Source organism: Poecilia formosa, unplaced genomic scaffold (assembly GCF_000485575.1).
Source record: "Poecilia formosa unplaced genomic scaffold, Poecilia_formosa-5.1.2 Scaffold421, whole genome shotgun sequence".
Lineage (NCBI taxonomy): Eukaryota > Metazoa > Chordata > Actinopteri > Cyprinodontiformes > Poeciliidae > Poecilia > Poecilia formosa.
Window position 1 is genome coordinate 410978 of NW_006800360.1, and position 13603 is coordinate 424580.

Below are 13603 nucleotides of genomic sequence, written 5' to 3' on the forward strand. Positions count from 1 at the left end.
GTAAGGTTTAGGCTGTAGAAATTAGTAGAAATGAATGGAAGTCAATGGAAAGTCCCCACAAAGATAGCAAAACAAACATGTGTGTGTGTGTGTGTGTGTGTGTGTGTGTGTGTGTGTGTGTGTGTGTGTGTGTGTGTGTGGTGTTGCTGTGGCCCCACCTCATCGAATGGCCCTGGAACCCGAGCGCAGTGATGAAGATGTTGATGAGAACCGTGAAGAAGACGAACACCGTGGCTACGTTGTTCATCGTGTCCAGCTTGGTTCGTTTCCGTTCATCATTCAGATCATACTTCACTGCTGGCACGAAACAAAACTACGTGAGCTTCATCAAACTTTAACGAAGGGCAGAAGAGATGGAGAACTACAGAGTCTGGCACAGAATCTGAGACATTTAAAACTCGTGTGATGTTGCGACTGAAGGGTAGCAGCTTTATCTGAAAAAACCTGTGGAAAGCCTGAGACATCTCTGTCGCCCCCTGGTGGCTGTTCAGTAGTGAGCGCTACATCTGTGGACCGACAGAACATGAGCTCCAAAATATAATCAAACCTGAGTCTAACATTTTAAAGAAATGTCTAATTTTTACCTTTTTTTCTTTTCTTAATGTTTAAATAATCAAAATGTAGATTTTCAAACAACCGACTTGTTAAATAATATATAAATAACATTTTTATTTATTACTGTATTTTAACAAAATATTTGTGAGCTAACATACAACACATTAAAACAGAAAGAAAGCTTGGTTTCTTTATCAGATTACTACAAAGGAATATTAAGGTCATTGCAGACACAAAAAAATTGAATACATTTTTGCCAAAAAACTCAAAAATGTTTAACTTCATCTCAGAGATGTCCGAGAAAAAAAAGGAAATTTTCTGATTTCCAAAAGTGAGAAATTTGTGTAAAAAAGGCAAAAATTTTATTATTATTTTTTTTTTTAGAAATTTACTCCACCTACAATGGCCCTGACACACTGTCATAAATAACTGATCCTATTCACGATACAGAGGAAGAGAGGTCTTAAAGAATTACCTCATCAGTCAGTCAAGTTTATTTGTATAGCACGTATTTGCAATAAGGCAGCTCAACGTTCTTTACATCATAAAACACAAAACTGATGTTATTTTACATCTTGATTTTTATACCATCCTCCCTGACAGACAGACCGGTGTGCAAACTGGCAGATCTGGGAATCCCCTCTTCCACCTGTCCTGAGTTAAGGACTTCCTGATGGATCACAAACAAAGAGTCTGCATGGGCCCCCATACTCAGCTGTGTGCTGAGCCCTCTGCTCTTCACTCTGTGCACACATGATTGTGTTTCAATCCATTAAAGTACCATTCTTGTTAAATTTGCAGACTGCACATCTGTAGTGGGTCTTGATCTTAGGGGAGAATGAATCTGTCTACAGGAATGAGGTGGAGTGACTCACAAAGTGGTGCACAGATAACAAATTAATCATAAACACAGCCAAGACCAAGGAGATCATAGCATATTTTAGCAGTAAAGGAGAAATTCAACCAATATACATCTGTGGATACCGGGTGTATCCACAGATACACCCGGTATCTGTGGATACTCCCAGGAAACTGAAGTTTGACATCAGTTTCCTGGGAGATCATAACCTGACCTGGGATGTAAACACAGCAGAACTGGCAAAGAAAGCACAGCAGAGACTCTATTGTCTGAGAAATTATATTTCTCAAAAACTGCTGGTGTCCTTCTATCGATGCTCTACTAAAAGCATCGTCTGCTGTTGTCTCTGTGGTTCTCCAGCTGCACAGCAGCACAGAGGAAAACTCTCCAGAGACTCATACAATCTGCCCAGAGGACCATCAGCTGCTCTCTGCCTTCTCTTGAAGATCTCCAGATCCCACTGCCTCAGGAAACCAGGAACGTTTTAAAACACTCCTCTCACCCTGATCACGATTTGCTCCAACTGCTGCCATACAGGAGCATTAAAGCAACGACAACCAGGCTGAAGAGCAGTTTATACCTAGTAGCCATATGGGGGTTAAATGGCTCCTAGTTCTATTTATCACCCAATTTCATTATAGGCAAAGTAATTTTATTACATGGTTCCCATAATGGTAATAAAGATTATTGATTATTAATAAATGCATAAAGTGAGAAGAATAAAGATAATGGATTCATTTCATATGAAAAAGAAAACTGTCCAAAGTGTTGTTGGATGTTTCAGCTCGATGTTTTCACCCAGCGCTTCCAACAGTTCAGTCTCTTTGAGACAAAGTAGATTTTTATGTAGTTTTTTATATTTGAATTAAAATCAGATATGGATGCAGACATGCAGCATGTGAACCACAGTGTTGAGGACTGATCCACGCGGTGTCCCCAGGAAACAGGAAACAGATGATTTTTAGCCCCGATTTTGTAAGCCACACTCTCTACAGTCAGAAATGTGCATTGACAGAACTAACTTACTGCTATAAGAACAACGATGGTGGTGAAAAAGGAAAGCATGGGAATCACTTGCCAATAAATACGAGCAGCAGTCCCACTACCACCTGCAGCGCGATGGACAGAGTGAGCAGAACGATGAGAGGGATGTAGAAGCGATACTCTGGGCCCACATACAGGATGGTCTTCAGCTGGGAGGAGTTGGCCATCAGCAAAGCAACATCCAGCATACTCTGAGCTGCACTCTTCTTAGTGGCATAGTGGTTCATGTCAAAGGAGGAAAGTCTTTTACCAGTCTGACCCTGAAAGGTAAAGAAAACATTCACTCTCAACAACATGTCACAGGATAAGAAGATTTAGAGATCTTCTTTCTGGGTCTCTATGTTGTTTTTTTTTTCCAAACACTGTCATGTTTTCCTGTGTTATGGGTCTCTGTATTTGGGTGTGGCAGCATGAAGAATGTGTCATGGCGCTGCGACAGGTGATGACTCACCTGAGCCAGAGGAACAGGCCAGTCCCAGCATGTGCTGCGTTCTCTGTTGACATTTAAACCTGCCATGTTTCATGAACTAGAACATGCATGTCCTGTCAGACGCTCCCATTTTATGTGCTTCCTCTACCTCCACTGCTCTGAGCTAAACTGATTGGCTTCCATAATACAAGTTAGAAACTGAGTTAAATATTATTTTATTCATTCAATTCAAAGTTTAAGCTATTATGAACTTTACTTATATTTGAAAGCTTTATTAAGCTTTCCTTATGAAAGTTCTGCCTGTCATCAAGTGTTTTCCTTCAGATTTTAATGATGGTAGTTATCGAAATATTGATTAAAAAGACCCACAACAATCTGGACAAATCAAGTCTGCAGAATTCCGGCTAATTTCTCCAGCCTAAATTAAAAAAAATGTTTCAACAGTTAAATAGTTTCTTAACAATGATCAACCACTTTGACATCTTTCTGTCTGATTTCCATGGTAACCACAGCACTGAGACTGTGTTCCACAGCATAAGACACAGTTGACCAGGACTTATTACTGAAACGATTGGAGAGCTGGGTCAGATCCTCTGGTACTGGACTGGGTCCAGAAGCTTCATTCAGTTTAATCTAGAACAAACTTTCAAAAACTGCAAAAATGCTGAAACACTATAAGTCAAGACTAAAACCGCATTTGTCGAGAGTTGACTTTGATTATTAATAACTGTAACACTGATTAATTCTAGTCTGAACTGTAATGTTTCTTTTTTGTTTTGTTTGGTAATTGTTTCATGTTTCCATCACGCAAAGTAAACTGAACTGCCTTGTTGATTAAATTTGCAATACAAATTTCTTTGCTCTGTAAAAGCAAAGAAACCAAAAAAATATTCCAAAATGGTCTCCCTTTTAAAAGCCACTTTTGAATATTTTTGGATACATCTTTTGAAATTTTCATTTTATAGATTTCCATTCAAGCTCAATGTATGAAGAACTAGAGAATAACATGCAGTCATAAATTTAACTTAGTTGATATTATTGAAAAGTAATTTTATTTCAGTAGCTCAATTCACTAAACATAAACACATTTTATGGACTATGACTGATGTTTTAAAGACTATTTCTGTTAATCATAATTTTGTTCTTCCAGCTGTAAAGAAAATGCGACGTTTAAGATTTGAGTATTACATCACACAAATAAAACATTTTAATAAAGAAATGAGGGATTAATGAAAAACAAAGCTTATTATTCCCAAAGGTGACCTTATGAACATAATCTGGAGCTGAAAGACAAATATCCCCTGAAGACGAATAGAAAGTCTGTTGTAGTCCCACGAGTTAGTAAAAATAATTAAATTGCGAATGTAAAGAGTACATTTTACATTTAGGACATCTGGTCAGCACAGCTGTCTGCCTTGAATACTTTAAATGCTTTTGGACCATCTTCCTGCTTCACCTTTCTCTAATGGAAACTTACAATCCAAACACAATGACAGGGTGAAGGCATGCAGCTCTGCCCAGTCATGCACATGGGTGGATGATACGTCACACTTGGGTACAACTCTCACTGCAAAACTTTCATTCACCTCAACACAATGCTTACAAGTGCCATGGTAAACACCACAGTTAGGAACAGATGTGTTGTTTTTGCTGTAAAGATTCTTTGAGATATGATTCACATCTGGGAGTAAAGACCCATTCTAAAACATTTAAGATCTTTTTTGAAAACAGAGCTGTGGACTTTCTGGATTTGCTGCAGTAAAAGTGAATATAGGAGTTGTAACACGGGTTTGGTCAAATTCCAACCCCCCTTTCTTGGAGACCAAGCTGGTGTGAGTCTTTTCAGTCAATGGGAACGATGTGGTCCATTAACAAAGAGCAGAAATTCAGATATTTACAGCTTAACCGCCAAATTTCTTAAAGCCTATTGTGATTGTATTTGTGCTGTTGAATTTGTCTGTAGTATATATTCAGTAGTCAAACTACTGAAAATATCATTTATTTAAATATGTATCTGGGTTTTCCATTGACAATCTCCTCAGTGTTTTGTTTCACATAAACTTATTTCGTTCACAGAAGTAAAGTTATATTAGCTTCGATCCTGAATTATGTAGTGAGACTGGGATGTAAAAGCGCACTTACCTCAAAGTCCCCCATTGTATTTAGAGCCACCTCCTCTCTCTTCATCCCGTGGTCTGAGGATCAGCTTTGCTCTCCGATGTCTCTCTGTCCGGCCTCAGACAGCCCTGCTGTAGCTGAGGAGCTATGGAAACCTGAGGGTGTTGATAAAACCCAACAGGTCTGGCGACTCCACCTGTGTTTCAGCAACATTTCCATGCTCCTCCCACCAACTTTTTACCTCCAGAATCATCTTCCTGTTTTTCTCTCTCCCTTACCTTTGCAAACACTGGATCAATTAGCACTATACGTGAAGTAGAGTCACTTAAAATGTCACTGAAAGCATTTAAAACATTACCAATCGTGTTAAAGGCTGAGATAGAACCATAATTTCTGCCACTCTGGACAGAAAAGTGCATGGCGCTGTACTTCATTTAAAACAGGAGTGGAAAATAACTAGCTACTCTCATTACTGTAATGTTGGCATGTTGGCACTTTAAGTTTACCAAAATTGAACTTTTACTTCTTGAGTTTGTTTTAAGAATTTTACTGAGCTACATTTGAAGTCATTTGATTTTACTGTGTGAACATAAAAATAAAATAAGATTTTAAAATAATCTTTTAAAACAGCATTGATTTTGCCACTGGGTCGGTAATCAGAATCAAAGTTGTTTCATCAGTTGGAAGACAGAGGAGCTGGAGAAACAAGCTTAGTTCAAGTTAAGAAAATCTACAGCTGTTCTTCAGGAATCAGTTTAACTACAAGTACGATAACGGCTACAGTTTTATAACACAGAGCAAACTTAGTTTGGTTTATGTTCAATATTGTGAGCATGTAAACATTCTGAATAATATTTTGGGGTTAGGGTCCGAATTTTGTGTCCCATCCAAGCAAATGTAAGCTGGTATGACAATGAAAACCCTTGAGTCCTTCAATAACAAATATAAATATTGTCAGTTTTACCTGGTGCTTCTTATTCTAATTTGTATTAGCTAAAGCTGAAAACAGGATCGCATGCTTAGTTTGGGGTCAGTTGTTTCACATCATTTGATAGGAGGGATGGGTAAAGTATTGAACAATGGATGGGATGAAGATCAGAACTGGCAGGTTCAGAGGAAGAGGAGAACCAGACAGAAGTTTCATAAATGTAGTCAAGGATTCAGAGATGATCAGCTGCAGCGAATCTTAAAGACAGCAACTGACTGAATGTATGTCCCTTTAAAATGGCACACAACACCTCCCAAACATCCATGAAGTAATATTATAACATGTTTTATTTTGTGTTTATTTATTATTATTATTATTACTATTATTATAAAAAGTGCTCCTTAAATTAAAATAATATAAACACACGTGGGATCAAATATTTAATTATTTTATCTTGATGAAGATTGAGATTGTTGAGATTCCAAAAGAGAAAAATGTTCCCCTGTCCTTCCATGTTCAATGTTTAGTAGTCTTCCAACATACGGGTTACATTCAGCACAACTCAATATAGAAAAAGAGGATATTTCTTGATTTAAAAAACAAAAACAAAACATAGCTACAGGTCAGAACACTGAGGTCTAAAGAGGACTCCAGTCCAGTAGGTGGCGGTAATTGACCTGTTTTGTTTCCAGCAGCCATGAAACGAATCAGTTCCTGCAGCATGTACAAGATGTCGGTTCGCCTGCTGACCCTCAGGGCGCTGAGAGGAGCTCCAGGTCTCTGCCGCCGGACTCCGGCCGTCACCGGCGGATTCCGGGCGGCTTACTCCGCCGCTACACGGGACCAAAGATCCGTTATAACGGAGTCCACGGACGAGTACAAGTTCGTGGAACGACTCATACCGCCAACACGGATCCCCGACCCGCCTAAACACGTCGGAGTCGCTCCGTCGGGCTGGATCCCCCCGGCTGAGTCTCCGCCGCCTCTGCCCTACATGATCCGCCGCTCCCGCATGCACAACATCCCCGTCTACAGCGACCTGACCCACGGGAACCGCAGGTTGACGCTGGTACGGAAGGTGGAGGGGGACATTTGGGCTTTGGAGAAGGACGTGAGGGAGTACCTGAGGCAGGTGACCGGGAAGGAGTTACCCACACAGGTGAATGAGGTGACGATGACTCTGAAGGTGAAAGGTCACTTTGAGCAGGAGCTGAAGGACTGGCTGGCCAGCAAAGGCTTCTGATCGAGGAAGAGGAGGATGCAGCTGAAGGACAACTTCATCAGTTATCTTTAAAGGACTGCTGTCAGCTTCCGGTCTATCAGAAGACTCTTCCTGTCAACAAACACGTTTAATTCTATTCTGTTAAACCTTTAAAGCGAGATTAAAGAGAAAAGCATCACGAACTGTGTTGTGTTCATTGCAGCAGGCAAACATGAATGACTTGGATTTTTCTTTTCATGGAACGACTTCAGATTTTTCTTTTTCTGGTTGACATGTGAATATCTTTAAGGTCAATACCAGGATTACATTCCGGAGAAAATATGAGACAGGATTGCACCGATTGCAGTTTTCTAGCCGATCACTGATCTTTAAAAATCCATGGTTTCACAGCGAAGCATTTCAAATACTGGATAAAACAGCAGTTTTTCAAACTATACATCTTTTTTTTTTTTTGGCTCACAATTATTTTAATAAAAATAAATCTGCAGGAGTTACAATTTAAGCATCAAATCTTTATTTTTTACATGGTGATATACAATTATTTACAAGATGCAGAGTCCTGGGTGCCTCAGGATGTTTGTTAAATTGTGAGCTCTAAAAGTTGAATTGAGGTGACGGTGAAAAGCAGCACATAATTCATAATGATGTCAACTTTTTAAAATCTTCACCAGTATGGTCATCTTCCCCACACTGCACAGCTTCAGACTGAGCAGCTGATCCTGATCAGGGTTTCAGGATCTGTTCCATCTCAGAGCTGTGATGACGGTCAGGTGTGGCGCTGTGAGGCGATGTTCTCAACCCGCTGGCTGAGCTCCTCCAGTTGATCCGCTGAGGAACACAACGGTGGATATTAAACCAGGACCAGCAAACTGCAGCCATTAATAATCACATTAATCTTTATTGGCCTGTTTGATGCAACACAGCAGTCGACATACGGAGTGTGTGTTTCTCTCCTCTGCTCCAGTAGCGAGGTTGTGTTTGTAGACCTTTCACCTCCTCACTCACACACCCCGAAGCTTCACATATTTCCTTCTGCATTTCCAGCTCCTGGATAATAATAACAGAGATGAGAACAGATTATGGTTGGATTTTCCTCATAGTTCTTATAATGTTGGGTCTTTTCTGATTAATTTAAAGGGGCAGTATTATATGTTTTACAGACATTTAGTGACATTTTATAGCACAATCAAGTAACTATGTTACCTTCAGTTGTTAAAAATATGACTTCAAAGAAATCTGACTTCATAATTTAACACCTTGAAAATGGGCTTCTGTCCGTTTAAAAACTGCTTTCTGAAACTCTGTCTTCAGGAAGTCATCACAACATGTCACCTCCATTAAGCCTTTAACAACATTTTTGCAAGCATTGTGCTGAAATTGTGCAGTGATATAAGAAGTGTTTATTACCGTGTTGCAGGCCAGCAGCTGCTGCTGGACCCTCTGGAAGAGGTCGGTCTCTGCGCTGAAGTTCGGTGGTTCTCTGCTGCAGTAGACCCTCAGGTCTGTTTCATACAGATGACTGAAGGTCATCATCTGCTGCTGGAGGTCGCCTGCTGCTAAACGCAGCGAGCTCGGTGAGAGAGCAGCTGGGTTCTCCTCAGCGCTGTTCAGGAAGTCACACTGAGAACGACAACAACAGGCCGAGATGAAAGTCAGAACCGCTGGCTGCTCATAGGTCGTTTTAGGAATTCATGCACAACCACCCAGTTGTAACTGGCTATTACTGCAGACTGTAACCAGTTCATATTTAAAGCTATACTGGTGCGTCACTTTCTTTGCTGCAGTAATAAGTCATTAATACTTCAAACCGAGAAACATTAATTCTACATGAATGTGTCACAAGATTTGTCAAAATAAAGGAAATCAGAGCTTATGATCCAAAGATTACAGTCTGACTGGAACTTTAAGGTGGATGTTGCTAAATGTGGTGAGAACAGTAAAGTTCATGCTTCAAACAAACTAAGCTGTCAGGATGCAGCAAACTACGACATTTTTTAGTGGTGCACCAATTGCAGTTTTCTTGCCGATCATCAATCTTAAAAATAAAACTGATCTGCTGATTTTGTTTTTGGCCGATATCATGGTTTTTTGTCTGAAAAGTCTCTAAATGTTAAGTTTACAACAGTGGGGTGACTGTTAACAGCTCACATTTCTGTTGCTCTGTTTCCCATCCAGAGAAAAGGGGAACAGTGGCTGATTTTCAGACCTCTGGGGGGGTGAATAAGATCAGATTCACATTTAAGCAGCAGCTGATCATCCAAAATTAAGGAAATGGGAGCCCATTTATCAGCCCGCCAATTTATCGGTGCATCCCTATATTTTTAAAGCATTTATTTCCACAATCCTCCCTCTAGTTGATCTATTAAACTAAAACTGATTTAGTTTCATTTCTGTGCATTTTCTCTCTCATCCAGCCAGAGTTCTCCTGCAGGTTGTCTTACCTTGGACTGCAGCTGCTCCAGTTGTGTCTGAGTGGACTGCAGAAGGTCAAAAACATCTGGAAACTCTTCTCCTGGCTTAAGAGCCGACTCTGGGACTTCGTACAGAGCTCTGTGGGGATCAGGAGTCAGAGGAAGGAAAAGAGCTGCTGTCACTGGAATAAACTGCAGTTTGTTAAATCGCTTTTATTCTGATATCTGTCTTGGTTTAACCAATGACTCAATGCAATCTGCTGGGCTTCCTTAGAAAGAAACTTTTTAAACTTCTTTGAATAACAAACTGAGCTTCCTATACCGTTTGATTTCTACAATTAATTGGAATATATGTGTGATTGAAATAAGATTTTTGTTGTTAAGTGCCTTGAGACGACATTTGTTGAATGGCACAATAGAAATAAATTCAAGTCAACTTTAACTAGTTTGAAAATGACCTTGTAAGCCTCTACAAGCTGTTGTCAGGTCTTCATTTCACACCAGCTCTGCATTTATTAACAGGGATGGAACCAAACTGCTGCTTTGCTTTGATCTGATCTAATTGTGCAGCAACAAAAAGCTCCAGACATCAGATCAGACGTACTCGACATGAGCAGGCCAGGGATCCAGCGCCGGCTGGAGCATCTGTCTGAGGTGAGGCAGATTCTCTGCAGCAAAAACCTCACACAGCAGCGCCTCTGCATCAGTTCTGTGGCCAGAAGAACCAGAAACAAGAGACAACAGTTGCTCCAGGAAGCCAAGCTGTCGCTGAGGGCTGGCTTTACCCTGGAAGGACAGCAGCCGTGTATATGAGAGAGAAGTTAACTCATAACATGTTGACTTTCATTAAACCTCGACTCACCTTGATTAGATCCAGGTCGTCTGCTTTGCACAGCATCAGTTCCTGACTCATCGCAGCTATTTCTGCTTCCACATAATAAACAGCAACAACAATGTGTTTAGATTAGTCTGAAACATTTTATTTTAATGGAGTCATTTTCAATCCGAAGGCCACACTCACTTTTCTCTAAGCCATCAGGATCCTTGGACTCTGCAGACATTGCTTCAGAAGTTCCAAACTTGGGGTTGATTCTGAAAAGTGAAATTATGATGAGGGATCACTGTGCATTTGTTAAAGCCAATCAATTTTCCGACGACTCATTGAGGAGTAAGGTGCTTGTACCTGCGGCAGATCCATGTCAGGATGTCTGTGCGGAGCGCTGAGGGGCAGCACAGCAGCTCCAGCATGCTCTCCTCCTCCTGCAGGTACAGGTCCTGCACCAAGGGACACGACAAAGCCTCCAAAACAAAACATGTTCACAAATAAGTTCTCTATATACACCAAAGAGGGTGTATGGTGAGTTTCACTTCTAAATGGATTGAATAATAATAGCAAATTGTGGATACAATCATGCATAAACAACCCTGTGACTTAATATTAGTTGAAATATTCATGATTACTTAAGGTTTATCTTCTTTAATCGTGAATTATGTTCAGAATATTTCTGGGCTATATTATCTGCATTAGTGGTGTTTCCATGAGAGCCAAAAATATTCTTACCTATTATCTACATATACAATATTTGTATTAAACAAGAACAATCGTCTCTTTTCTGGAGACAAAACACATTTATTACATTCCCCGATAGTTCTATTGGTTTTTATAAGGGGTTGTGAACGCCAGATTACTGCCCAATGTTAAAATTAAAGTGCTGCTACTTAAACAAGTCACTGAACAACAAAGCGTGTCTTTCAGGACAAAAATGAGTAGAATCCTTGAACTAACATTAAAACTTTAAGAATATTTTCAGATTTTAAACGACGTTTCAAGTTTCTACAAACATTAATCTCCTCTCACAGTTAAACATGATTCACATACAAATGAATAGGAAAAACGGGATGGTCAAAAACTATTATGTAAGTATTCAAAGACGAAACAACGCAGCGAAGAAGCCAGTTTAACAAATTATCATAACAAACAATGATCAACAAGGGCTAACGGAAATTAACTTTATTTACCTGAAGTGAGTCATAAACACGGCAAGCAAACTGCTTCTCTGTCAAACCACCCGCCATTTTCCTCTTCTTGTATTTAATGGCGGGTGACGTCAAACATTCCAACATTTAGATGTTTTATCGCCATCTACTGTGCTGGAGTGTGGATCTGATTATTTTTTTATTTTCTACCTAAACTAAATTCAGATTTATGATCCGGTTTCCTTTAAAAAATTTAGAAATGATTATTTATTCTGTCATGTTTAAGTAATACCTTAATACCACACTCACACATATGAGTTTAAGTGACGTCCCATTACTGATCCATGGGGTTCAATATGAAGTTGGTCCAGCCTTTGCATTAGAACAGCTAACTCTTCTGGGAATGTTGTCCACAATGTTTAGGTGCGTTTATGGGGATTTTTGACCATTCTTCCTGAAGCGCGTTTGTAAGGTCGCAAATGCACTTCATGGCTGAGTTGCTGTCATTCCAAAACACTTCCATTTTCTTATAATACATCTGACAGTTGTCAGTGTTTCACAACTGGATTTGTTACACAGGTGGTATCCTATCACAGTTCCTCGCTGGAATTCACTGAGCTCCCGAGAGCGACCCATTCTTTCATAAATGTTTGTAAAATCAGTCTGCATGCTTAGATGCTTAATTTTATACACGTGTGGCCGTTGACGTGATTGGAATGCCTGAGTTTGATCATTTGGATGGGTGAGGAAATACTGTTGACAATTTAGTGTATAAATACATATGTAGTTAAAACATATTTCAAAGAAAAACACATTTATTTAAGAAAAGTAACTTTCTAGCTTAAACCTTTCAAGATGAACTCCAGTGAAGTCGCAAAATTCCAAGTAAATCTGCTTGTTATTTCTCATAAAACATGCTAGAAATAATCATTGGAGCTGAAAAGCAGGAGTCCAGGTTTTTAAGAAGGAGGTCCTTTCTTAAAACATAACATTGCAGAAGTTTTTAAATTGCAGTGGCCTGCAAAAGTATTCATATCCCTGGAACCTTTCCGTTATTTCTCACATTTACAACCACAAACATAAAATATATTTTATTGAAATTTAATGTGAAAGATCTACACAAAGTTGTATACAATTGGGACGTGGAAAGAAAATTATACATGATTCAAAAAAAAAAATTTCAAAACCAAAAGTAAAGTGAAAAAGTATTCAGTCCCTTCTACTCTCAGTGCAATTAGTTGCCTTCAAAAGTTACCTGATGACTGCTAATGAGTAAATAGAATCCACCTGTATGTAAAATAATCTCAGTACAAATGCAGTTGCCTCAGCGGTTGATTAATGTGATCTCAAAACTGGTAGATAAAAGCACTGATGAGGTTCAGAGCACTCAGGTTTCTTACAAAACTGCATAAAATGACTAAGTTTGATTTGACATGATTTGTTGTACATCACCTATCTCCATTCTGGGTTAAAGTCACAGAAACTTCAGATATTTCACTCAATTTAAATCTTCCTTACTGCACAGTCTGGGCTTTCTTCCCTTCACTTTGATTGTCTCTGGTAGAATTTCAACTGGACCAATTAGAGAACAGAAAGAGAAGATACGAACAACAATGCTGATTTTCGGCGCCGTTTTAGAATTGCACTCTGCCCCTCGTTTTAGCAATTTGCAGCGGAGGAAGTGAACAAAACTGTTCAGTCTGTGTTGGTCACACTTCCAAGAATTGAATTAACATTAACAGCCTCCTCGTTCAGTTTGGCACTTCTCTCTTTTCAGTGATGGATGTTGTTTTTTTACAGTGTAGAATAATTTCTAGTAAACTTCTTAGCATCAAACTGGTGCAAATGTTAGTGATTAAGTAAAATTGAAAACTTCAACAGAGTCCACGTTTCCAGGAAACAATCATTTCTCAACAGCCAGGAGCCCAGACCTTCTGGAAGAAGCAAAGTGTAGAACTGCAGCTGCTTTTTCTGATCACTGTAAAAACAAAGGCTCATCATCCAGCTTGCTTCTTCCAATATTTCGTATCAGTAATCAGTCATTTTCATCCAGGTGTTT

At 39.5% G+C, this 13603-nt stretch overlaps 3 protein-coding genes across 5 annotated transcripts in view; 1 reads left to right on the forward strand and 2 right to left on the reverse strand.

Annotated features, from left to right (window-relative positions):
* LOC103155320 (ninjurin-1) overlaps positions 1-5470 on the reverse strand; it is a 7553-nt gene extending 2083 nt beyond the window's left edge. Inside the window, exons 1-3 of one of the 2 annotated variants that reach the window (XM_007576974.2) lie at positions 5031-5470; positions 2493-2718; positions 159-294 (exon numbers count right to left, since the gene is read on the reverse strand). In XM_007576974.2, coding sequence (XP_007577036.1) covers positions 159-294; positions 2493-2718; positions 5031-5075 — 407 coding nt within the window. In that variant the 5' untranslated portion in view covers positions 5076-5470. The remainder of the gene's footprint in view (positions 1-158; positions 295-2492; positions 2719-5030) is intronic. The other variant, XM_016663452.1, reaches the window with a different exon arrangement.
* Positions 5471-6614: 1144 nt separating this feature from the next.
* LOC103155321 (39S ribosomal protein L49, mitochondrial-like) lies at positions 6615-7338 on the forward strand. Its single transcript, XM_007576975.2, has one exon. The coding sequence runs from the start codon at positions 6632-6634 to the stop codon at positions 7175-7177; it is 546 nt and encodes a 181-aa protein (XP_007577037.1). The 5' UTR covers positions 6615-6631; the 3' UTR covers positions 7178-7338.
* Positions 7339-7647: 309 nt separating this feature from the next.
* Positions 7648-11676, reverse strand: haus7 (HAUS augmin-like complex, subunit 7). Of its 2 annotated transcripts, none has more exons than XM_016663449.1 (9): positions 11587-11676; positions 10751-10866; positions 10589-10659; positions 10430-10491; positions 10172-10353; positions 9598-9706; positions 8564-8776; positions 8092-8203; positions 7648-7984 (listed from the first exon to the last, which is right to left on the reverse strand). In XM_016663449.1, exons 1-9 carry the CDS (start codon positions 11641-11643, stop codon positions 7923-7925), a joined length of 984 nt encoding a protein of 327 aa, XP_016518935.1. In that variant the 5' UTR covers positions 11644-11676; the 3' UTR covers positions 7648-7922. The 2 variants fall into 2 exon arrangements, with proteins under 2 accessions (XP_016518935.1, XP_007577038.1); XM_007576976.2 differs by having other exon boundaries at positions 10430-10494.
* Positions 11677-13603: the final 1927 nt, after the last annotated feature.

Excerpts from the sequence above, each read along its gene's own strand:
- LOC103155321 (XM_007576975.2), top strand. The coding sequence starts at position 6,632 with ATGAAACGAATCAGTTCCTGCAGCATGTACAAGATGTCGGTTCGCCTG.
- haus7 (XM_007576976.2), bottom strand. The coding sequence starts at position 11,643 with ATGGCGGGTGGTTTGACAGAGAAGCAGTTTGCTTGCCGTGTTTATGAC. Across the intron at positions 10,495-10,588 it reads TCCTGATGGCTTAGAGAAAA|CAGAAATAGCTGCGATGAGT; the intron begins GTGAGTGTGGCC and ends ATTATGTGGAAG. Across the intron at positions 9,707-10,171 it reads CCCTGGCCTGCTCATGTCGA|AGCTCTGTACGAAGTCCCAG; the intron begins GTACGTCTGATC and ends TGATCCCCACAG.